The sequence below is a fragment of the Zalophus californianus genome, chromosome 11 (genome assembly GCF_009762305.2).
Source record: "Zalophus californianus isolate mZalCal1 chromosome 11, mZalCal1.pri.v2, whole genome shotgun sequence".
NCBI classification, from domain to species: Eukaryota; Metazoa; Chordata; class Mammalia; order Carnivora; family Otariidae; genus Zalophus; species Zalophus californianus.
Window position 1 is genome coordinate 79,722,201 of NC_045605.1, and position 27,283 is coordinate 79,749,483.

The 27,283-nt window shown below is 35.7% G+C and overlaps 1 protein-coding gene across 1 annotated transcript in view; it reads left to right on the forward strand.

Annotated features, from left to right (window-relative positions):
- ANO3 (anoctamin 3) overlaps nucleotides 1-27,283 on the forward strand; it is a 437,993-nt gene that overhangs the window by 323,172 nt on the left and 87,538 nt on the right. The window contains 6 exon segments of the mRNA XM_035722983.1: nucleotides 5,105-5,149; nucleotides 10,403-10,534; nucleotides 12,202-12,308; nucleotides 14,601-14,656; nucleotides 18,562-18,683; nucleotides 21,732-21,866. Coding sequence (XP_035578876.1) covers nucleotides 5,105-5,149; nucleotides 10,403-10,534; nucleotides 12,202-12,308; nucleotides 14,601-14,656; nucleotides 18,562-18,683; nucleotides 21,732-21,866 — 597 coding nt within the window.

Below are 27,283 nucleotides of genomic sequence, written 5' to 3' on the forward strand. Positions count from 1 at the left end.
TTATCAATTCACTTCAATCACTTCACTATCGATTCCCTGTAGTCTACAGGGGAAAAAAATCTTATGAAGACAATGGCAACACAGTTTACACTGTCATACTTTTCATATAGCTCTTTTCACCATAATGTCGGATTTTACTAATTTTTAAAAATTGCAAGTCTGTTGGGAGAACACTGACCTCCTCTCTGTCCTTGCCCTGACTCTTACCTTTTCAGATGAATTTTGAGAAACTCAATGATAGAATAATCAGTACTCTCATAACTTTAATTTTTAAAGAATCTATCCTGAATTTAATTCCTTTTGTTGTTTTTCTTAGAAGTTCCCTAAAAAACAGTTCCCTTACCAGATTGTGAGTGTCCTCAGTTGGTATGAATTAGAGCTTAGATCTCCAGGCTGTGTACCATGGTGTCTTGACCTACGGTAGCTTTTGAAGAAGCTGTTCTCTTCAGAGAGATTTTTTTTTTCCTTTCTAAAATGATACTCATTTTTAAAAATTTTCCTGGTACTATTGCATTTGAAAGGAGAGTGCTGATACATCTAAAGAAGGAACTATGAAAACCTTGAAATGTATGCAGTTACTATCTCTTCTTGATATTGTGGCCAAAATTTCTTCCTTTTTTAAAAAAAGATTTTATTTATTCGTTTGGGAGAGAGAGAGACAGGCAGAGAGAGAGCATGAGCTGGAGAGAGGGGCAGAGGCAGAGGGAGAAGCAGACTCCCTGCTAAGTTGGGAGCCTGATGTGGGGCTCGATCCCAGGACCCTGGGATCATGACCTGGGCCAAAGGCAGACACTTAACCATCTGAGCCACCCAGGTGCCCCCGAAATTTCTTCTTTATAAGATGTTTTTTATTTTATTTTATTTAAGATTTATTTATTTGAGAGGGAGTGCGTGTGAGCGCATGAGCAGGCAAGGGACAGAGGGAGAGGGAGAGAGAAAGAATCTCAAGCAGACTCCTGGCTGAGTGCAGAGCCTGATGTGGGGCTTGATCCCAAGACCCTGAGATCATGAGCTGAGCTAAAACCAAGAGTGAGACGTTTAACCAACTGCGCCACTGAAGCGCCCCCTTATAACATGTTTTTTTAAACAATGTTTACAACTGCTGCATTACTAAAAATTATGGAAAATGCCATTGAAATTCTCATGATTTAATAACATAAATATTAGAAAATATGCAACATTTTTCAAAATGTATCAAAGGAATACTAGTTCCAGGTTCTTAAGAGAAAAATATCCTGTGAGCAAATATGTTTCTGAATTTCTGAGTTAAACAGTAAGTTTATTTACTGTAGGTATTTTTAGAGAGGTGGTTCTCATTCTGCCTTTAGAGTGCATTACAATTACCTGGGACACTTAGTAAACATGAGGTTCCTGGAGCCCTCCCCCCCGGAGATTATGGCATACTAATTCTAGAACAGAAGGTATATATATTTTTAACAAGCATCCCACAGGATTCTGATGCAGATGGTAAAGAAATATTGTCTTAGCAATTTTAATATTTTAATAATTCTGACCATTTTTATACATTTCAAGAGTTGGTTATACAAAGCACCCTTTCCCATTTGATGATGGGATTTTTTTTTTTAATCTTAATATGTAGGTGTTCTTGGGAAAACAGTTTGACAAATACTGGAACACACAGTTTTCTTGGAACATTTTCCTGATCAGTTAAAATAATAGATGTAACATTAACTCCTTAATAACTAACTTCTCATTTATTTATAAGGTACACATGAAATTTGGCATAGCCATTGCCTCATAAAAAGAGAATGCTATACAAGCATAAACTGGGTGGCAAAGTGTTTTTATGATGGCCAATTCAGTTTCCAATTGTCAACTGTTATCACATTTAAGAACATATATCCTGCCTTAAAATTAAAATATATAATAACAAAGAACTTAAATAGGAAAAAACACGTATCTCTTTTTAGGACAAGAGTTTTTAAAAGATTTATGCATAAAAAAGCTTACACATGCTCGGCTATCCTACATATGTATTCAGCATTGAAACCTACCTATTATATTTCACAAAGAAAAACTGCAAATTTATTCAGAAAAAAAATTATTAGTTGTAACCCTGCCATACAATAAGGAGAAATCATTGTATGAACATGAATCTTGAGCATTTTATCTAAATTCTCTGCTTAAATGTATGTGTAGAACTTTATACACCTAAATTTTCTAGCATTCCCTTTTATGATTATTATTCCAAAGTAAATATGGCCTGCATATTAGACTTGATGTTTCAAAAACTACCCAAGAAAATTTCAGAGGATGAAAATAGTTCAAATTTTCTTATTTTTCTCCTATCAGCAAGGACTTAGCCTGTGTCTTCCACATTCCAGAAATATTAAGTTCTGCTTTCATTATTTTTCTTTTGATTCAAAGGTGGTTCCTATTCATTCTTACCCCTTTCACAATAAAAGAGTCAAACATATTTTAAGATGATTTAGTCATCCCCTCACTTCTCAGTTTGAGTTCCTTAATGGGATTCTTAATCTTCTCCCACAAATATTTTAAACATAGCAGATTGGGGGGGGATAGATTTTTAAACCATTAAGAACAATCTTTTTATCACAATTGGGATTAAACTTAGATCACTTTTTTTATGCAAAGGACACTTCACTCAAAAATAAAATAACGTAGAAACAGGCGTCCCAACATATGAAATAGGTAAGAGTGGAGCAGTTCTTCCTGAGAAGGTGGCGACCCAGGGTTCCACACATGTGACTGCCCATCTCCCTTGGCCCTGCAGACATCTCCATTTGTGACCACATGGCTATGTGAAACACTGGTTTGGAAACAGTGGTTCACATCTTTATTTACTTACAGTTTTGAGTGGTTGTTGTAAATAGGTGGGTAGGGAGATAGGGAGATAGATGTTGCCTTGATGCAAGGTGTAAAATCGTAGAATCTTTCAAATGAAAAATTAGGGGAAAAATCATCACAGGCAGTTTGCTAAGATATTGCAAAGACAGAAAGAAATCTCACTCTTTAATAGAGCCAAACAGAGAAGCAATAACCAGTCTTCAGGTAAGAGGATCAACAGTACTAATTGTCACACATAGTTCATCCTAGATTTGACTGATAATTAGAGTGCTGGTTAATTGGGAAAAGTGAGTCTTTTCATTTTTATTTGCTTTTATAATATTAGTTTAAAAAGTATATATATTCATCTTTTATTATTTTCTTACTTTGTTTTTCCTATTGTTCCCAAAATATTTCAAAGATTAAAAATGTTTATGAGAAATTTCAAACTAGCATCAATAAAGATAAATGGAGAATAATGTTAAATCTAAATGTCCCCTTGCTTTTCTACTATTTCTTACCGTATCTATGGTTGATAATTATAATTTTTATCTCCTCTACATAACATCCCTAGATTTTTTGTGCTAAAAATTATTTTAAGCTAATTTCTACATTTGTAGCTTTAAAAAAGAATACCTCATTTAGCAAATGTTTATTAAATGTAAAGTGGTCTCAAGCATTGAAGGAAATAAATGCAACTATAAATTAAACAGACTCATTCATTTATTCATCAGCCCTCTGATCACTTACTATTTATCAAACAGTGTGCCAAGTATACAGCAGGCATACGAAGTCAAATGAAATAAAACTACTATCTTCAAGAGGCCCAATGTCCTATAGAAGATAGTCCATGATCAGTTATATAATGATGATTAAATAGTGCAAGACAGTCTGTGTAGAGGAAGTTCAGAGAGAAGATGGTTTGTATTCCAATGGGAAATTAATTATGTATGCACACAAATTTCTGTATATTTGAAAAAATGAAGGGGGGAGGTATTTAAATGAGTTTAGGATAGACATGGCAAGCCTTGAAATTCCATATTTGAATTTAGTATTGCGGTATGGCAGTGACAACTGAAAAAATGTCTTTTTTAGCAATATGACTAGTGTTTGCAATGAAATATGGTAGCTCAGGTTTTCAAGTTTTCTAAGTAGTTAATAACACAGTTAGGACCAAATATCGATTGTCCTGATTCAGCTCTGCTTTCAAGATGCCACAGAGGGAAGAATTCACTGATCTTCTGAAATAGGTTTTGGTGGGCAGGGATAAAAAGGCATTTTAGAAGGCCTAGACCATGAGATTTCTGAGCTCCAAAATGAGGCTATGGTACAAATCTTTTAGGAGATGAATTAACCTCTGTCACGAAATTCTAGAGTCTCTAAAATCAGACATGCTTCACACCTACTTAAAACACTCAATGTTTTTCATCCATTGTTTTTCATCCAAAAACCTTAGAGTCAGTGGTAAGACCCCTCATTATCTGTGCCTTGTTCATCATCCCTGTCAGCTTTTTTTATCACTATGCTCAACTTGCAACTTATACTCCAGAGACTACTAAAGTAGTTGCAGTTTCCTGAATCTTTAAATATTTGGTGTTGCTCCTATAGCCATTTCATATGCTGCTACCTCTGTCAAGAATACCATGTCCTAAGTACTTTATTCAGAGGACGATTCCCACTCATGCTTCAAGATTCAACACAGATAATACATGCTCTGGGAAGTTTTTCCTGACTCCTTTCTCCTTCATGTACAACAACTAATTGAGATCCCTTCCTAGGTACTTCCATAGCCTCTCTGTTTTCCTGCATTATCACAATTTATTATAACCATCACTTATCTCCTCAACTATAAAGGAAGCTCTTTGAGGGTAGATGCCCTCTTTTTCTCTACATTTTTAGTGATTATACCTTAATATAGCTTGCAGAATAGCTATTTATTACATATGTGTTAAATGGATAGAAATATAAATGGGTGGATGGATGGATGACTTCATATAAGCAAATGATCCAGTTAATATGCATTGGGTGGCAGAAGACAGACTCAAAGAATGGAATTAAAAATCAAATATTCAAAAGTGATCTATTGATTTATCAAAGTTTTTTGTTATTAGTAACTTCAAGTCTGAAATTAAAACAATGTACATTCAGAATTCTTACTATTATATTGGCTTATTTCATGTCTTTCTTAGGTGTGTGGAAGTTGGAGGGTTAGTATACTCAATATGATCGAATGTTGTCACTCACTGGTTTCTCTTTTTTCACATGACTGTCTTCATCTGTTTCTATTATTTTTCAGGAAAAAATGCTATTACACTGACCGGAGGAACAAATCAATGGGCAGGTCAGTGGGTGATGCGTAATTTGTTTACAACTGATTGTCATTTGGGAAAAAGAAATAAAAAGAAACATTTGATTACTCATATCAGCAGTTGTAAATTTTAGGAAAAAAAAACTTTGTTGATTTGTTCAAAGATTTCCAAAATGACTTATGCCAAATTTAACAATGTTTAAAATCAGATTATCTCTTTTTTTTTTCTATTTACCATTGCCATGCCTGCAATCCTCTTTTTTCTTTTTAAGATTCTATTTATTTATTTGTCAGGGAGAGAGAGCACAAGCAGGGGCAGAGGCAGAGACAGAGGGAGAGGCAGGCTTCCCACTGAGCAAGGAGCCCAATGCGGGACTCAATGCCAGGACCCAGGGATCATGACCTGAGCCAAAGGCAGATGCTTAACCGACTGAGCCACTCAAGTGTCCCTGCAATCCTTTTTTGATGTAATTGTTGTGAGAGGAGGATTTTAATTGCAAGTTAGCATCTCAGGAGATTTTAATTTAAAAAATAGTTATAAAATCAGGATTGATGGGCAAATGATGACCCACTAGAGTAATAGAAGAACAGACATGGCAGAAACCTTCTGGATCATTCAGTCCAAATCTCTTGTTTGACAGAGGTGGTCAAGGAGAGACCAGCCTCCAGAGTGATGAAGTGGTTTACCAAAGCCACATAGCATCTTATTTCACCAGCTGAGCTGCCTGTCTTATCCTAATATTGAAAACAAACTTTTCTTCAAGAGCTTCATCTCAAAACTTCTCTTTACCTACTATGGTAAGAGTAGCTATGACAAAGGAATTTATCAAACCACAGCCGTGAGACAGGAGAAGCTCTCCCACCTCAATCACCTCGGCCCTGTTTTCACTGAGGAAAATGAACTTCCATTCAATGGGTGCTAAAAACAAAAGGCTCCTTATACTTGGCTCTTTTTCTGCTCATTGCAAAAGAATCAGTTAGTGAAAGCAAAATATGATAGAGTATGCTCTATTGAATAATACTGCAGGATGCTACAAGTCAGAATGACACAAAACTGGAATCATATAGTGTGAACATCAGAACATTTTAGGAAAGGATTCCATAAATCAAGTTTCTTTACCAGAGAAAGTGGCTAAATATAATTTAGAACTTTAAGAAAATTTTTCATTTTAGGAGAGGAGAATGTTGGTCTCTCTTATACATTAAATTTAGATGTGGTGGGGACAGGTAACAAACAAAGGAAATAAATAATGGGGGGGACTTGAAGTTAGAATGAATATTAGAGGAATTAAAGTCTTAATTAAGAGACTTAAAAGTCTCTTTAAAATACTAAAATTATTAATGATGCTCCTCAGTCAGGTCAGATTTTTCTTTTTGTTGGGTTAACATGCTCAGATTTAAAATGAACTTTTATCATTCCCCTTGTGCATATTTGGTCCTAGTCATATAGCAAATTTCCAAAATTATTTTTATATAATAATGTAAAAGTCATTGGAAATAAAATATATGAATTTACAACTGCAGAGGGTTTTGTTTTTCTCTGCATGTGCCTGCATTATGTTTGATGTGTTGATAAAATGTCTTTGGGTTAGGTTCAGTGTGCTCTATAGAATTAGTGAGATTTTGCTACTATATAATTAGTGTGTTTTCTGATAAACAAGCATCTTTCTTTCAGAGACTAGCAGAGGGGTAAAATCCTATATATTAAAATAGCAACAAATTTCTGTATTATATTATGTAATTTAGCTTAAAGTGCACTTGTGTCTAGAATGAATGATAAATGTGTATATTAAATTCTAAAGAAAACATCTTTAATAGTGGAAAAAATGGGTTTTTTTTCTATTTTGGTCAAACTTAAAAATAAACTAGAAAAATAAATACTATATTATGTATCATAATGTTTTATTATCTTTTGTGTTTATTATTTTCTGTTTAATTTCATGAAATGAAAATTCAGTTATATGTTCCAAATAATTATTAAAATACCTTAAACATTGCTACAGCCTACCTCTTTACAATTTACTTATTACAAATAGTTTTCTTTGTTCCTTGACTTTTTGGATGCATACGGGAAGGATAATACATAGGAAGGGCATTTATAAAAGTATATGACATATTAAACTAAGAAAAAGGATGTCATGTTATTTGCTTGAGTTTAGACTTTCACTTAGGGAAATGACTGATTTTGATTTTTTTTAAACTTTAACTTTGGAGAAAAAGTTTAAGTGTCCCCCCACTCCCCCATCCCCGTGTGTGTGTGTGTGTGTGTGTGTGTGTGTGTGTGTGTGTGTGTGTGTGTGTGTGTGTGTGTGTGTGGTGACCATCATTGTTATAAAATTTTAAAAACCCAATTTGTAGACAATTGGCAAGAGAGAAATGAAAATCAATTATGTGCATTTAGATTTCACTTGTGCTTTTCCATTCTTGAAGTGGGAAAGATGTTTGTGCCTAGGTATCTTGACCAGTAAAAGGTGATGAATAATGTACAGGCAATTATCCAGCTTTTGAAGATTGTCATTTCTCCTGGCAGGTTGATAGGAAATGGCTATAGTTTTATTATTGCTGCTATTTATCATTTGTTTACAAAGCACTTTCACATTCAGTTATCAAAACATCTTCAAAATGACCCTTCGGGGAGGCAGAACAAAGAATAACTAGTTTTGCAGATCTGAGAGAATAAATGACCATTATCACCACTCTCTACTACCCCCATGCCTCCTCCTTTCTCCCAGATTTCACAGCTGGTTGGGTAGAGTTGGCGCTCCAATGAAGTTCTTTTGGCCCTTTTATCCAGATTTCTTTTCAATTTCCATAGAATTCTCTGCTTTCCATTGATTTTAGCCAAGGAACTTAAAGCTCCATTAGAAGTCCTTTTCACAATATGCCATGAAACCTTGAGTCTGCAAGATGGCCAAGGTGACAAAGATTTGGTAGAGTGTAAACTGCATTAGATCATGTTGGTGACATGTTGGTGAGACTAGTAGTAGTAGACAGAGTAATAATAACTCTCCTTATTATTATTGTAAACATTACTGAGTGCTTGCTGCGTGCTTAGCACTGTGGATTCAAGCATTACATATTTAATTCTCAAAATATCTTTTCCTTTAAGAGATGAGAAAATAGAATAAGAATCAACGAAATTGAGTAATAGTCTAGAACTTTGCATCCCATGATTCAAATCCAGGCCTGATCACGTTTCACTATCAGAATCATTTACTTCTTCATAGAAAGTGCATATGAAAAGTCTACATTATAATATTATTTATTTCTATAAAAAATGAGTGATGATCTGAAGGCCATTTTATTTCATTAATATTTTTAAAATTCATCTCCGCTTCCGGTATATTTGTATGTTGTCAGAGACAGGCCCTCAGAAACTGTAGTTCATCATCATTTCCTAAGTGCTGTCAGAATGTATCCTTTTATTTGATCCTTCTAGCACCTGGTAAGGTAAGACAGATGGAAACACTTTCTCTCTCTAGAGATAAAGAACCTAAAGCTCAAGATTGAAAATGTTTGCCTCAATCTCAATAACTGGCAAATTCAGTCCTGGAAGACTCCTCCTCCACCTCCTACTCTGCTATGTTCCTCACTCTGCCAAGTTTAAAAAGCTGGAGTATTTGCTATATAATCTGTTCAGTGATTTATAAATATCTGTGCACTAGTCGCTGAAATACGGAGATACTCTGTGATTTCAGAGGCTTTTGTTATCATGAGAAGAAGCAAAATGAACACCTCAGACATTGCCCATTTATTATTTTAGGCTAGAAAAAATACTTTGGTCCCTCTAAAACCAAAAGTGGCTTGTGATCTATATGATAACCAGCTGGTAAAGGAAAGATCCAGACTCTCCACATGCTAAACTTTATATCAATTGATTGTTATTTCAAATTATGCATAGTAATCTTACCATAATAGACTTGAGTGGAATAATTCCTCAGATACACTATTAGCTGCCTGCACATTGCTATACTGAATTTTTAAAAGTTTAAGCAGCGCTGGCCAAACAGATATTAAGATACATTGTACTTGTCTAGGAAACTATCCTATTCTGCTACTTTGATTCTTACTATTGTGGAAGGGGCCAAAAATTGACAAAGAACCTCATAGTGTGTAAATATTGCAGTTTTTTTAAGTAAACACAATTATTATTACAGTTACTCAGAATTAGGTTTTCGGAATCAATCTCTGGACTCAATATCTCTTTCTTTTGCTTGTTTTTCTTTGTACAGTAAATATGATTCCAATCAGTATATATACATAAGAACTGGGTTATGACTGTATTCTAAAGCTGAGACCAAAGTATCATGATATAAGATTTCCTGAAACAGTATCTTAATGTCATATATCTGGTGTCTGTACTAAACCCATTACTCAAAATGCAGCCCGTGGATAGCAGCATGGACATCCCCTAGGAGCTGGTTAGAAATGCAGTAGGCTCACCCTGGGTCTACCTGACCCTGGGTCGAGTTTAAAATAAGACACCAGGGGCGCCTGGATGGCTCAGTCAGTTAAGCGTCCGACTCTTGATTTCAGCTCAGGTCATGATCTCGGGGTTGTGAGATAGAGCCCAGCGTGTAGCCTGCTTGGGATTCTCTCCCTCCCTTTCCTGCTGCCCCTCCCCTCTTTTAAAAATAAATAAATAAATCTTTTAAAAAATAAAATAAGACAGCACCTTTCAAATCTCCAGCTAAGTCAGTTTTTCTTTGAGTGAGGAAATGGAGGCAAGAAGTTAAATAACATCTGTCAGTTCACACAGCCACTGTGGTGCCAAACTGCCTTTGAACTTGGTTTTGCTTGACACCAAAACCCTTGCTGTTTCCATCACAGCTGGGGCTTGCAGCACTGTTGAATAAGCGTGTTGTAGACATTTATTTCCTTTTAGTCTCCACTTGTAGAGCCACATGGCTGTCGAGTTTTCAGAGAATTACAGATGTGGGTATACCTACATACATACATCTGTGCACTCACAACTTAGATAAGCAGGTCACGCTCCTTTTATTGTTATGTTCTTTCCTACCGCCATCTTTATGTATGATGATTCTTTAATATTTTCCACAAGATTTTTATCATAAGGATAACCTAGTTGCACCAAAAGACTTTAAACTGCAAGATTTGGTTTGTTTTGGAACTTCTTTCTTTTGTGTGGGAACAAGAGAAATGCTTGTGTGTGGGTGTGAGTGTGGGTGTGTGTACGTCTTTTGGAAACTCCTTTTTTGGAACGGTATAGAACAGAGGCATGGCTCTGGAATGCAACCTAATCTAGTTCATGTGAATTTGTTCCAGTGTACAAAATTATTTTAGGAGAATAAAAAAATGGATGTCCCAAAACCCAATGGTTCTTGACAAGTCAGCTTTTCCAAACCTGCAGGAGTCAGACTGCTATACTGGCCCCTTCAGCCGTGCACGGATTCACCAGTAAGTTCACATTTCTTTTTCTTCCATGACCTGACTTGATACCTTTCATTATCTAGGAGTTATTGATAGAATAAAAATACCTTGGAACAGTTCCATTGTTTGCCAAATAAGTCAGAGAATGTATCATTTTATTAAAATGTTTTTTGCACTTAATTTATGAACAGTACTCAGCGAGCATTATTAATTCCTTATCAGCTGATTTAGAGGCACTCAGGAAATGAATAATTAATTGTAAATTCACATGGGCTGGTAGTCTAGGTCCCAATTCTTTAAAAAATAATTGTTGGCGCATCGAAGGACAAAACTAAAAAGTACAATATCAGAATGGTGGAAGCTACTAAAATGGACATGGATACAGATGCCATGAAACAAAGCAGAGTAAAGTCAACCTGTTAGGAAAGACACAAATAAAATGCACATTTTTACAAGAGAGGCAGAAGCTACAGCCAGAGGAAAGGATCTAGGAAGACTTTTTGAAGGAGATAGTCCTCTCCAGCAGGTAAAAGTGTGGAGCGAGGTGGAGAGAAGTGTGTGTGGGGGGGTAGATATCAGAGTCAGAGCAAAATCCTGAGAAAAAAGAAATGTGAGATTTCAAGATGTGAGAAATTGTACAATTTGACTATCAGATGCAAAAACCCAGGACTATAGGAAATCAGACTGAAGGAGAGGCTGAAATGCAAAAATAGAGAGCCTGGAAGGAAAATAAGGAATTTAATTTTGTATGTATGCTGACACATTAATAGTAGGAGTGCTCTAAGAATCAGAGCTGTGCTTGAAAAGTCAGGTGGGAAATTGGGCAGCCAGTTAAGAGGACATTCCTCTCGTAATCTAGGCAATGAGACCCAGAACAATAGGGTAGCTCAAAGCCAGAGAGAGGCAGTTCAGTTAGAAAAGTTGACTGGTTTGGCAACTGTTTGAATATGGATGGTAAAAAGAAAACAAGAATCATAGAAGACCTAAAACTTCAGTACTAAGTGCCTGGAAAAAAATGGCCGATTATTACTCACAGAGATAAAGCAACTGGAAACAGGAACTGTCAGAAGTTGAGTAAGGTCCAGGACGCTTCCATTTTTTTAAGGCTCCCACCATATTACAAAATAAATGCTGAGATAGACCTCCTTTCCTGTCAGGATCACCCTTTTGCTCTTTACTCATTAGCGCTCATTACAGTTTCTCTTTGCAACTCTTACTACATGGGGATGGTACAGGGCATGAAGGGGAAGGGAGAACTGTTGATTATTATTGAGGTTTGGAAAGCAAGCCAAGTTAGCTTGGAAGGTGTGGTATGGGGAAATGACATCAATTTTTAATGTGTTCTACTTGGAACTACATTGCTTAAGGTAGTACAAAATTTATGGGAGGCAATGGACAATTTAATGCTGCTGTCCCCGCTTCATGCTAAACACGAAATAGGAGGACATCTAGGCTTCCCTATAAACTGAAAGATTTTTAAATGAATGTTTGATAATGCCTGTATTATTTATAAATGTATTTTGTCTCTGCCAATTGATTTATTTTAAGAGGATCGTTTGTCTTTTGACTTATTCTACTTCTCATGTGTTAGTTTTAATGGAAAAAACAGATGGATGACTACCTAGAAACTTGTAACTGTTGCTGGACTCTGTGCTCTGCTTTGAATATTAAAACAAATCCCCTTATTTTTACAGCTTCATAATAAACAACAAGGACACATTCTTCAGCAATGCTACTCGAAGCAGGATAGTCTATCACATGCTACAGCACACGAAATATGAAAATGGAATATCAAAAGTGGGTAAGAACACTAATTAAAAATATAAAGAAGGTAGAATTTGCTGTTACTAATTATATCCGGAAATACTTATTTTCACATCTGAAGCTTTGCCTTCATGCATTAAACATGAGGATATAAGGCATTGAACACAAATTCTAAGCATCATATTTTTCAGCCTTCCAATAAAAAAAACTAAATAAAACAACAGCAACAACAAAAACTTTTTCAAGGGCATTTAGCCATATGTATCAAAATGAGAACACTTTGGAATAGAAATTTTATTTCTTGGAATGTATCTCAAAGAAATAATCAGATTTTGGATAACAATATATGTAGAAGTTTGTTCATAGTGGCTTTGTTTATAAACAAAGATTAGAATAGAATGAAACTGGAGATACGCCAGCCGTCCATCTCTAGGAACTAACAATAAGTTAGGCTATGCTCCATAAATGCATCCATTTAAAATTATTTGTTATTTGTTCACTCTTAACTCAAATTTATTGAACATCTGTTGTATGCTATATATCACAAAAAAGTATATGACGCAGACCCCTTACTTGTTGAAATGGAAAATTAGTGATTAGTTCTCCATTTATTGACTTTGAAAGGTAGCCACAATGCATAATCAAATGAAAAAAAAGACCAGATTAAAAACTATAAGTCTAATGTAATTCCATTTCCTAAACACACATTTGTAAAAAGAAAAAAATCTGGAAGAATATATATGAAACTTTCTAGAAGTTACCTCCAGAAGGTGAAATAACAGCTAATTTTAACTTTATAGATTTCTGTGTTGTTTAAATGTATTGCAGTATGCCACTATATGTATATTGCAAAAGAAAACTGAGAAAATTTCACCTAGAAAAATTAAATAAAATTGCAAAGTTTACATAGTGCAGAGCAGAAAACAGGTAATAAATGAGCTGGTCTTTTAATTATTAGGGTGAAAAATACAAGACAGTGAAGAAATCAAATGTTAGTTATGTCCTAAAATCCTTACAAATATAAAGTTGATAGCCATTGGAAACTTGTACTAATTTCTACTGAATTGTATTAAAAAACAGTGCCATAGAAGTAAAATGAACTATGTTTCAAGTCAGCCATTTATTAAAGAGGAAAGTTCAGACTTTGGTTCTCCTCTGATTAATAATTCATTTGTTACTGAGTAGTCAAAATAGTTAATTTGGACACTAAATCCTTACAAAAAATTTTGACACTTAGTTTTCTAAATAAGAAATAAAAATAGAGAAGTCCAGAATATAAAATAAATTAATGTGTCTAAGTGATAGTGTTATGTGCTTACATAGTCTTTAAAAATAAAAATATGACATTTCAAATGATTATAAAGATATCATGCCCTTTGTAGAATATACAATAAACACAAAAGGTATAAAAATAAAATTTAAAAATCCCCAAACTCAATTGTCACTCTCACAAAGTAATACTGAATGTATATATAGTAAATTTGTATGATTCTAATAATGATGTGTTGAACATGATGTATATATACATGATTTTTAGAATCATGCAGTATTTACAATTTTGTCCTTTTTAAAAAGTATTTGTGAGCATTTTCTCAAGCCCTTTGGTATGTCTGTAAACATTGTAAATAGCTGTACAAAATTCTATTATAGGCATTCATCAAATTGCAGTTATTTACCAAGTACCTAGTATAATTAATTGCACCATAATAATTAAATGATTCCCTGATTTGGGGTATACAATTATTTCTTCTTCTTTACGAATATAAATAATACTGTAACAAAAATTATTCTCCAAAAGTTTCCCAATATCTAATCTTACCAGGACAATATGAGAATGTCCATTTCACTACGCTCTGGCTGAGATGGAGGAGATTTTAAGAAGTGTCACATATTGCTATTTATGTCTCCTTGGCTCAGTATTACTTAAAGACTTCTCAAAACCAATATCCTTTAGAGACATTTTGTTGGTGGAGAAGTCCTCTGTTTTCTTGACAAAATGTTGTTTTGAGGCAGAAAAAAATATTTGCTTCAGGTTCATGTGATCCCAGATAAATAGGTATTTAAAAGCCTCGTATTTCATGATATGACAAAGTGCCATGTGTTGACACCTTACAAATCCCCATTGCTTCATGTTGTAAGGACACAAATAGACTCTTTAGTATCAGTGTCTTTCACAGCCCCCTGCCTTCAGAGGTGTGGCTATGGGTGTCTTTTGGGTTATTTTAAGTTTTTTAATTAATTTGTTCTCCCAAATTTATATATTTTGCTACAGAAGGAAGTCTTCATTTGAACGGACTCAAAAACTGTTCTTTTTTTTCCCTCTTTCCAGGTATCTGTAAACTTATAAACAATGGCTCATACATAGCAGCTTTTCCCCCTCATGAGGTAATTTTGAAATAAAACTTCCATTGGGGGGGAGAAAAGTTTCTCGTGCTCATTGCTGATCCTTCTTTCATTTTATTTATTTATTTTTTTAAGTCTGGCCACCCACTCCTAGGAGGATTCAATCAGTGAGTGGCCCTGGGCCTTCCTCAGACCCCATTATGATCTCTGGCTGCATACTGGCCCCAGTGCTCTAGAACTTTTGTGCAATTTTTCCCTTGTCAGGAGTCCCAGCCCCGGAGGGAACTTAGGGACATGGTTCAACCACTCTGACCACCATCCTCTGCTCCAATGCAGAGTTGCATGCTTGACCCAGCTTGGGATCCACACCATTCCCAAGCAGGGCAAGTTCTGGTTTGTGCCTACTACTTTGTGATACCTGAAAATCTAAGACAAACCCACAACACAAACCTTCACCCCATTATTTACTTGATTCTCTGCCAGGTTATTACCTACCAATTTTAAGTTAGAAACACCTGCTCCAACCTATAGTGAGTTCTGCCTGCTGAGTCATGAATAACATTTGAATCAGTTTTGAACATCCTCTCCCAACACACACACACACACACACACACACACACACACACACACTATATTCTTTTTAAGACCACTTTGCATTTTAAAATAAGTATGGGGTCTTTAGAGGTTTGAGGTCAGCAACCTCAGAACCCATCACTTCTATTTATAAAGGCTGAGGACTCACAAGGTGTAACCCCTTCACAGTCTAGTAGAAATCATAAAGGATAAAATGCATCGAACACTTCCTATTTGGCACTGAGCTAAGTGTTTTGTATGGATTATCTCATTTAATCCTTAGGACAACCCTTTGAGATAGACAATAATAATAGCTCCATTTTATAGCTAGGTCATTGAGGCACAGAAAAATTAAGTATCAAAGGCACAGGTTTGAGCCCACAAAGCCAGACTCCAAAGCATCTATTCATTATGGTATGAATATCTTACTTACAGTAGGAATAGAAATAATAATAATGGGTAATATGTTAGGTTATTTCAGGTGACAGGCCCCCTTTTCCCATTAATCTGAAAATAATCCTGGAGTGGTAGATATTATTATTTTCTCATTATAGAGATACAGAAATAAGGCTCAGAGAAATTAAATATGATGTCAGATTTGACATAGTCGGTAAGTGGTACAGTGTTCAGAGTAGCAAACCTAAGGCCCTGGGAGAGCTTCTATAGCAAAGGAAGTTTTGGTTTGTTCTTTGTGCGAGTAATTTCATCTACATAACTAGTCTGTGTTCTAGCAGTTCATTTGACACTTCCTTGTGTGAAATTTGGAACCTATTTGGAGTAGTTTGTAAATAATAATCCTGTTTATTCTTCTCTGTTGGTTGGAGTAGGGGACTGATCATGAGGATATAAAGGGGTGATCACTGAGTGCACATGGTCCTCCGAACAGGGATGGAAACATGGGCGAGCAGGCGTCAACACTGCAGTTTTCTCTTACAGCCAACAGGTGTCACTGTCAACCAGAACAGTATGGTTGAGGTTCTTGAGCAGAATTAAAACGATGATCTACTAGGGATCTACCAGGAAGAGCCTATGTCTGCCCACTGAGGCTGGGAAGGAAACTCAGGTGTTTTAGAAAGATTATCATTAACTACTGAAAGAAAGCTGAGACTTCGGTTCACCTTCCCTTACTTGTCCAATCTCAGGGCAGTCTATCCTAACAGATCAGTCCAATTGCACAAGCAAACAAACATTTTCCAAGTGGAGGTACCCATGCTTGAAATCTTGATCTTCACTTTCATCTCCTTAGCTTCTAATCTTTAGGCTTTAAAAGCCTTGGGCTCTCTTAAGGAAGAAAACTTGGACTGCACTGTAGGAGAGGAAAACTTTTCTCTTCTTCCCTTCAGGGTTCTTTGGCTAACCTAATAAATTGACATAAAGCAGGTTATTAATAGGAGAAAAGCAAATTTAATTATACATGTACAGATCCCCACGAAGACATGAGAGGCTCTCCAGCAGTCAGGAATTGAGGTTTATATGCTATCCTGAGTTAAAAAGAAGAGGGCAGTGGTCTAGGAGGGAGGTAATTCACAGGACAATGGAAGAGAAAATGTTGGGTGAACCAATGCTTGCCACATCCTGCAGCTAAGTATTTCTTATGTAAAAATGTTATCCTTGGTAATTGCTCTCCTCCCTCTCATAGGCTTCCTATCTAAATTATTTTGAGCAGGAGGGGCGCCTGGGTGGCTCAGTCAGTTAATCGACTGCCTTCGGCTTGGGTCATGATCCTGGGGTCCTGGGATCGAGCCTCATGTCGGGCTCTCTGCTCAGCGGGAAGCCAGCTTCTCCCTCTCCCCCTGCCCCTTCTCCAGCTTGTGCTCTCTCTCTCTCACTCACTCTCTGTCTCTCAAATAAATAAAAAATCTTTAAAAAAAATAAATTATTTTGAGCAGGTAAGGGGGTAGGTAAAAAAACTTCTTGAGTCTATTGGCCATTAATTTTTTTCAACTTAGAACTAATCTACATACCAAAGTAGCACATTCTTGCCCTAAACCCCATCAGCACTTTAACTGTACTTCTATCTTTACCTAATTAATTTATCCATTTCATTGGAAAGTGAGAGAGAGTGAAATCCACCTGTGTCTCTCATTTCAACCTTGAGGCATCTGCAGACTGTGATTCAAGCTGCCCTCTTTCTTCATAAGAACTCACACCCCTGGTTGTCTGGGATCACTCAGATGATAGTTTTCCACCTTTTTTTAGAATGAGAATTTTTTTTATTTTTATTTCTTTATTATGTTCAATTAGTCAACATATATTACACCATTAGTTTTTGGGTTTTTTTTATTATATGTTCAATTAGCCGACATATAATACATCATTAGTTTTTGATGTAGTGTTCAACAGTTCATTAGTTGTGTATAACACTAAGTGCCCATCACCACCACACTTGCCCTCCTTAATACCCATCACCCTGTTTCCACTTTTCAATGGCCACAATATATCGAACACCATAAATTAACTAACACCGATTTTGTACTTTATACGTACCCAGCACTTTACAATGCAAGTGAGCCCTCACAAAACCCCTCTATGGTGGAAATCATTAATATTTATTCTTATTCTCATCATCTACATGAGGAAACTCCACTTGTTTTAAATTTTCATTCAGCTGTTTGTAAAAGTAGAATCACACATTGGAATGAGATGGAGTTTGTCAAATCTTGTCCTAAGTTTTGGCTTAGAAAATAGTCACCATATCTGTTGCCCTCCTTTTTGATTGTAAAAGCAAAGCAGTTCCTCTATCAGGCATATATACTCTATGTGTCTAATATTACAACCCATATGACAGTTTTTGAGGGGAGATATAAAGAATTTGACAATGTTTCCATTTTTGGATTATCTTATCTAAAGTAAGGTATGAGGATTCTAGAACTGAAAAACTTGACTAGCTCTTGTGACTTAGGCCTCTTATGCTTTTTGATTGAACATTTACTTTCTTCTCTCACTTCTGTAAATAAAATAAATATTTTCTGGGACTGAGTCACTGTTTAAAGTAGAATAATACTCTTAATTTCTGAAGTAAAGATTACAACTATTTCTCTCAGTGATGGTGAATGTAGTATTTATTAAAAAACCTTAGGTTACAAACAATGAGACCCAAATTCTAGTTTACTTGAAGTGAAAGGGACCTCATTGTTTTAAAAAATGACTTTAAGGAAGGACTTTTAAGTAATTATCAGAATATTTTCAATGAAAGAGAGATATATAAAGAGATTTACTACATCATTCCAGTGATGGGCTTAAGTTTACAATTTCTGAAGTTTTCAGTAAGTTGTTAAATTGTTCTGTAAGGAAAAAATAGTAAAAACAATTCCTATTTAGTTCAAATTTACTAAGGGAATGTATATCAATTTATCTTATGTTATGTGTTTCAGGGAGCCTACAAAAGTAGCCAGCCCATCAAAACGCATGGACCTCAGAATAACAGACATCTATTATATGAGCGCTGGGCACGCTGGGGAATGTGGTATAAGCATCAGCCCCTGGATTTAATCAGGTAATGTGGATGGATTGATAATGGAAGATATATTATGCTGTTCTGTTGTCATTTTCCAGATTTGGAATTATTTTATTCACCCACCAAATCATCTATCTCATTCAGGAGGCAGTCAGAGAAAAAGAAGCCACTATAGGTCTTTCCAATAAAAAAGAACTTAATTTAGAGATTTGGTTATATAGGGGATGGGAAAGCTGAGACATCAGACAGGAATAGTGAGGTAACCAGAGATTAACAACAGAAGAAGATCGCTAACAACCTTGAGGTTGCAAGGAAAATGGGATGAAGTATATTTCAGAGCCCACTACCTGGGCCATTGGGCAGGAGCTACACCATCCACAACTAGGACTGTCCACAGAGAAGTGAAAGTGTTGGCAGTGGAGCCATGAAGAAGGAATGACTACTTCTCCCTGAGACCTTGCCCAAGAGAGAAGGAAAGCTCTTGGCTTTCCCCCCCCTCCTTATACCTTTGAGTCTTCCAGGAGCAATTTACAATAGAACCTGTGTAATCTACTTCCCTGTGAAAACAAACCAAAATGGGGAAAGGCAGAAAATGGATCTGAGAGCAGAGAGAAAAATGACCAACATAGCATCTACGCATGTCTTTCAACCAAGAATTTGTAAGTATTCCATTCCAGGAAGCACATTTATAGTGAGTAACTGCTCTCAATTTCAGTTAGTCTCCAGATACTGTTTTATTCATTATTTATTTAATTTTGATGGAGGATAATTTGTTCTTTTAAAAATATCAGGCGGGGTGCCTGGGTGGCTCAGTCATTAAGCATCTGCCTTCGGCTCAGGTCATGATCCCAGGGTCCTGGGATCGAGTCGTGCTCAGTGGGAGGCCTGCTTCTCCCTCTCCCACTCTCCCTGCTTGTGTTCCCGTTCTCGCTGTGTCTCTCTCTGTCAAATAATTCTCTTATCTATTAGACACATTGCTATTGCTGCTTCAGGTAATTTCAGCAAGTAACCTTTATTTTTAATAACTAAGGTTATTTGGCTACTGTTACCAATTATTTGGCTATTGACACAGAAGGGAAATTTTGCTTATGAGAGTCATATATTTTGTGTTCAAGTGGCTAAGAAGAGAGGGGGGAGATGAAGGGCTTACCCAAGATGAAGGCCATAAAAGAGTAGAGATGGCACTTCAGCATCTTCCTGCTCTCTAGGAACCTGCTTGTTACCCAGATATAAAACAGATAAAAAGAGAATGGCTATGGGTGAAGGATAGTGAAGAGTGACACCGATGGCAACCGAGCAATTCCTCCCTGCCTCGGCATGGTTTTTGAGATTCCTCTAGAGACCCTAGAATATTATGAATACCGATGCTCTAGGTCAAGGGGGTTTCCATCAGCCTTCTTGGCCTGGAACCAGCTTCTCCCTCTCCCGAATCGGATCTCAAATCTGCTGTAACTTAGGTGATAAAACTACTGTCAAATAATATTGGTGTTCCTCTTAACCTTCAACAGTATATAATTGAAAATTTCAGTATAATGCTGCCTGTTTAAGGGGGGTTGTCTGTGCAGTCCTCTGTAGTCATTATTATAAAGACATTCCATTATGTTAGTAATATATGCAGAAACCCATTCTACTTCACAGAGGAATACTTGCTTAAAGGAACAGATGGCTTTATTGCAATACCTGTTGATATGATAAGCTTTTGTCTCAACTAGAACAATATCGTTGTATGAGAAGTGAATGATCTACTGATCTATGTCTCCTAAGAGAAATCAATGAAAAAATACCAAAAACTTAGATAAATGGAGGATGACTCCATTTCTATACCTGGTAGAATATGCAAAATTTTAATCTGCACAATACAGAGAGTGACGTAGAAAAAGAATGATTTTCAGAGAGAAAAAAAATACCAAGAGAATTGTCTTGTCAAGGAAAAAATACCGAGAGAATTTCCTTCCCAGCAAGAATCACTGCCCAGTGCAATATTCCTAAATGAGCTGTACAACACCGATTTTTAGAGCTATCCCTGGAACGAAACTGTGTTAAGTAACCATTTTTAGAAGATGGAGACCAAACAGTCATAGAGAATTCAAGAAATTATTATTTCTTACCAGAGCTTTATAAACTGTGTGGCAGTTGATATTGTCAGTAGATTTGGTGAAGAAAGAGCAAAAGATAGTCATTAGAACTGTCTTATTCATCTGCCATTTCCATATAAACTATGTTCATCGGCTCAAGGGAAATAAAATATATTCATTTCCTTAGTTTCATTCAGTACTCCCTGTGGTGGGTGCTAGTAAAGAAGACACAGGTCCACTTTGAGGCACTTGAAGTCTTATGGAGGGGAGAGGAATGGAAGAGTGACAGGTTAATTGCCATAAAGTGTTATAAATTTAGGACACTGAAATGTGGGTGAGGGCAATATGTGAACAAGATCAGGAGCGTCTAAGCCAGGGTTGCGGTGGAAGTCAGGAAAGGCTTCCTGTAAGAAGTGATATAAAGTGAAGGATGTGTACAAGCCAGACAAGGGAGGAAGATGAAATGTAATATTCCAAAGTAAGGGAACAGCATTGACCAAGGAAAGAATCGTGTGCTCCAGGAACTGCAGAGTTAACTTTGTTGAGGAAGGTGTGACATGATTGTGTCTAGCATAAGGGAGTCTGGCCAAGGGTGCAGATGGAGACTGAAATCAAGTCTACTCTCAACATCTACCTACAGGGAAGACTTTTTTCTAATTTACACAAAAGCAATATGATTTAGCACAGCTCTGTGTGTGGAAAACAAAAAGACATTTTACTAGGAGGATGGAGAAAGGCAATAATTGGCTTTTAAAAGTTTTATGAACCTTGTTAAGAAGTTTGACACAGAAAGAATACATTTTATAAAATTACTCCTGTAATGACAATGTTTAAAGATAAACAGCATCACCATTATTGGATTCATTAACAAGTGGGAATATTAAGATATCCCAGATGTAACTTACTGAGGAACTGAGCTGGTATGTCCATCTGAAATTTTGACTAGGTGTGACATCAACATTTGCCATGTTGCTTGTGTTGCTTTAAACTAAGGGTTTGCTTTCTCATGCAGACTCTACTTCGGTGAGAAGATTGGGCTATACTTTGCTTGGCTGGGATGGTATACCGGAATGCTGATTCCTGCAGCACTGGTTGGCTTGTGTGTGTTTTTCTATGGGATATTTACAATGAATGGAAGTCAAGTAAGGTGAGTTATTAAGAGCCTTATTAAAATGTGTTGGCCTTTATTCTGATTGGCAGAAGCTTTATGACAATGCTGACTGTGAAAAACAGCTCATGGTTCTACAATTTATTTGCTGGGATTTCTGAGGGGAAGAGAAAAGCACTCTTTTTAAAAGGCCATTTCCATATTTTTATATGCAAATTCTCTTGGATAAGTTCTAAGACTGTTTCTCTGTATGCAAAATTTCTCTTTCTAGTATATCCCACTTAATAATTCAACAAGGCAATGGTAGTTTTATATAATTTACATTTCCATAGTATTTGGTAGTCCAGAATGCCCTCTCACTAAGGTAGTTCAAATAATCTAAATTACTATAATTCTTTAAACACTTACAATATACAAAGAGCTTCCCAATAATGTTCTCTTTTTTTTTTCATTTGATAGGAACTTCACTACCATCTTTTTTGCAGATGAGGGAAACTTACATGTTTAGAGATGTCTGAACAAAAATATTTGTAGCACATAAATCCTGCTCTGAGCAATCTTCTCTCCTGAGAACATAAAATCACTTTCTATTTTCTTCTTATTCTCTATAAGAACAAATATTTGTAAGTTTTTTAGTATCAACTTAAAGTATCAAGACGGTAGTGAAATAAGGTTTGACAAAAATCAAGCATTTATGAGAATGGAGATTCTACTGTTAAAGTTGAAATCACTCAAGATTTGCGTGGAGGAACAATACATTATTATTCAGCAGAGACAAGACTCACCCAGACATTAAAGAATCCTCACAATGAATGTTTTATTTAATATATACAAAGATATCATCAAGTTCAGGCTTGTGTGATATAATTCAAAATATGAAAAGCACTTCCCTCCTTTAAAGCTCGGCACTTTGTTCTCCTTTGGTCACCATCTTTTAACCATGACCTTACTACTGGGTAGTAATCATGACAGTTAATGGTATCATAAAAATAATTTCCTTGAATTCTCTCTCTCTTTCTCTCTCTCTCTACACACACACATATATATATATATATATCTTTATTATACATATGTGTATGGATAACGATTTGCCAAAAAACAAAATATTTCCATTGTCCTAGAGTTAAATCCAGTTCCATAACCAACGTCCTTGATTTGATATCTTAGTGTCCCCTTGCTCTCCATGAATGCTAAATGATAATTAGTTTGAAAACAAAGAAACACCTACTGTTCAAACACATTTCATCTAGTCGGAGGTTTATTTCAGAATTTTGCAAACTCACTACCACTCTGGAAGGCAGCATCTTCCTGAACAGACTTGTGCCCAGTGGAAACATCCGTCCCTATTTGGGCATTTCTCTGTATGCTGTTAAATCAGTAACCTCTGAAGCTAAGAAAATAGGTTATGATTTGAAGTTATAGTATCTTGGAAAGAAAAACACTTTTTTCTACTTTTTTATTCTCTCTTTCTATGAGTTTGGCTTTCTTAAAGATTTACTTTAAGGTGATGCCATAAAATAATTTTTCTTCCTCTGGCTTATCTTACTTAGTATAATACCTTCAAGGTCCATCCAAGTCACAAATGGCAGGATTTCCTTCTTTCTCATGGCTGAATATATTATACACACACACAAACACACACACACACACACACACACACACACACACACACACACACACCCCACATCTTTATCCATTCATCAATGGGCACTTAAGTTGTTTACATATCTTGGCTATTGTAAGTAATGCTACAATGAACATAGGAATGCAGATGCCTCTTCAAGATCCTGTTTTCATTTTCTTTGGATATACACTTAGAACTGGGGTTGCAGGATCATATGGTAGTTCTATTTTTAATATTTTGAGGAATCTCCATATTGTTTATCGTAGTGGCTGCACCAATTTAGATTCCCATCAGCAGTGTCTTGATTATAGGCATCCTAACAGGTGTGAGCTGATATCTCACTGTGGCTTTGATTTGCATTACCCTGATGATTAATGATGTTGATCACCTTTTCATGTACCTGTTGACTTGTAGATCTTCTTTGAAAAAATGTCTATTCAGTTTCTCTGCCCATTTTTTAAATCAGATTGCTTGTTTTTCTGCTATTGAATTGTATGTGTTCTTTATATATTTTGGATATTAACCCCTTATCAGATATATGTTTTGTAAATATTTTCTCCCATTCTGTAGGTTGTCTTTTTGTTTTGTTGGTGGTTTTCTTTGCTAATGCAGAAGTTTTTAGTTTGATGAGTCCATCCCACTTGTTAATTTTTGCTTTGGTTGCCTTTGCTTTTGGTGTCAAATACTAAAAATCACTGGGAAGGCCAGTTTCAAAGAGTTTACCCCCTATGTTTTCTTCTAGGAGTTTCATGGTTTCAGGTCTTAAATCTAAGTCTAATCCATTCTGAGTTAATTTTTACATATGGTATAAGATAGGGGTTTAGTTTTGTTCTTCTGCATGTGGATATCCAATTTTCCCAATACCATTTATTGAAGAGACTATCCTTTTTCCATGGTATATTTTGCCCACTTTGTCAAAAATTGACCACATATACATGGGTTTGTTTCTACGTTCTGTATTCTGTTCCATTGATCTATGGGCCTATTTTTATGCCAATACCATACTGTTTTGATTACTCTTGCTTTATAATATTATTTGAAACCAGGTGTCATGCCTCCCATTTTCTTCTTCTTTCTCAAGATTGCTTTGGCTATTTAGGGTTTGTTGTGTTCCATAAAAATTTTAGGATTGCTTTTTCTATTTCTCTGAAAATACCATTGAAATTTTGATAGAGATTGCATTGAATCTGTAGATATCTTTTGGTAGTCTAGACATATCAAGGGTATTAATTCTTCCAATCCATGAGCACAAAATATCTTCCCATTTATGTGTGTCTTTTTCAATTTCTTTCATCAATGTCTTAATTTTCAATGTATAGATCTTTTACCTCATCAGTTGAATTTAGCCCTAATTATTTTATTTTTAGGGCAATTGTAAATGGAACTGTTTTCTTTTTCTCTTTTTGGTAGTTCATTGTTAGTGTATAGAAATGTAACTGATATTTGTATATTGATTTTGTATTCTGCAGCTTTATTGAATTCATTTATTAGTTCTAACAGTGTTTTTGATAGTCTTCAGGGTTTTAGAAACCCACTCTTTTATTTTTTTTATTTTTATTTATTTATTTATTTTATTTAAATTCAATTAGCTAACATATAGTACATCAGTTTCAGATGTAGAGTTCAGTAATTCATCAGTCAAATATCACAGCACTCATCATATCATGTGCCCTACTTAATGCCCCTCACGCAATTACCCCATTCCCCCACAGACCTCCCCTCCAGCAACCTTCAGTTTCTTTCCCATAGTTAAGAGTCTCTCATGGTTTGTCTCTCTCTCTCCCTCTCTGATTTTGTCCATAGGGGAAGGGAGGGAAAACAGAATGGGAAGAAACCTGGGAAAACCACTGTTTTAAAATGAATTGATAGAGACATAAAATGATTTTTAGATGGGTAGCTACTGTTGAAGTTGGTTCTATGGAGAACATATTCACAATGTTTTACTATACGGTATAGACGCCTTCCTCTACACCTACAAAGCTGAAAATGAACAAAAGGCAATGAAAGGAATAGATTTGCCATCCCTATTGATTTATGTACCGAAAAAGTAAATTAGACTCTTTGCATATAAGTACCTTTAGTACAAGGAGTGTTTTAAAAGGCATTAGCAAACCTTTTTCTTCAGTGCTTTATGGTATTATATTACTGCTACTCTGTCACACTATAATTAACATCTTGTCAGACTTTCTATTCTAAACCAAGATAAGCATCACTGAATATCTTGACTTTCAAAATTTCAAAAAGTTTCTATTCAAGGTGTCAGACATAGTTAAGTCATGGTTAAGTTGGAGGTGTTATCATGGCAGGTCATGGGAGGACACAGGGCTTTTATTTAGTGTTACTTTGTTTTAGTACTATTTTATTAAGCTCTTTTTTATTACAAGGTAACAATATGTTAAAAATCTGAAGATTAGGTTGTGTTTATTATGTTTCTATCAACTATGTTCATGAAAACTAAGGTCATATTTATTAATTGCCCTGTAGTTAATTGTAAAATTATCTAGCAATCAAGTTGTAGATTATTACTGTATGTATATGTACATATGTATATTTACATGTGTTCATTGGTCTTATCTAACCAAATGTGGTCAGATGTTTGCCTGGCAGAGTACATATCATAGGAATATGAAAATGAACAAGAAGGCAGATAAAATGGTTTTCCAGGTCCAGGGCAAAGAGCAGAAGCCCCAACTTTCTGGTCCATCCTTTACTCTTTGCCATTAGAACTCACTGAGAAATTTAAGTGATCCTTAGCATCAGACCAGGTTTTCAAAAGCTGTTGAGTCATAAAGGACCTCTTTAACTCTCTCCTGACAACATCCTTAGCAATAAAGTCTATCTAGTGCCTATGATGTTCCAGGCACAGTATCAATATCCCTTATGTAATATCCCAGTTAGTTATTATCTCCATCAGAGAGGTAAGTGACTTGGTCAGAGGAATGTATGTAGTAAGTCATCAGCTAAGTTTTAAACCTTTATTGGATTTTTTAAAATTGTGGAAAGAACACTTGACATTAGATTTACCCTCTTCACAAATTTTTAAGTGCACACTACAGTAATGTTAACTCTAGGCACAATGTCACACAATAGACCTCTAGAGTTTATTCATATTGTATAACTGGAACTTTATCCCTGTTGAACAGCAACTCCCGATTTCCTGCTCCCCTACCCTCTGGCAACCATGATTCTGTTCTGTTTCTATGAGTTTGACTGTTTTAAATACTTAATATATGCGAAATCATGCATCATTTGTCCTGTGCCTGGCTTATTTCACTTAGCATAGTGTCCTCCAGGTTCATTTATGTTGTTGCATATGTTAGGGTTTCCTTCTTTTTTAAGGATGAATAATATTCTATTGTATGTTTATATGACATTTTCTTTATTCATTTTTTGGTGGACACCAGGGTTATTTTCATATCTTGGCTATTGTGAATAATGTTGCAATGAACACGGGAGTGCAGATATCTCTTCTAGATCCTAGTTTCAGTCCTTTTAGATACATACCCAGAAGTGGGATTGCTGGATTTTAATAGTAGTTCTATTTTTAATTTTTTGAGGGACCTCCATATTGTTTTCCATAGTGGCTGCACCATTTCATAGTCACACCAACAGTGTGCAAATGTCCCCAAATCTCTACATCTTTGCCAATACATGTTGTTTGTTTTGTTTTGTTTTGTTTTGCTTCATAATAGCGATCCTAACCGATATAGAGTAATATCGTGTGATTTGATTTACTTTTCCGCAATGATTATATCTGATTCTAAAATCGTGTTTTACTCATGCTTTCATACTGCCTTCCCTTAAACCCACTTTCACATTTTCACATTTCCTC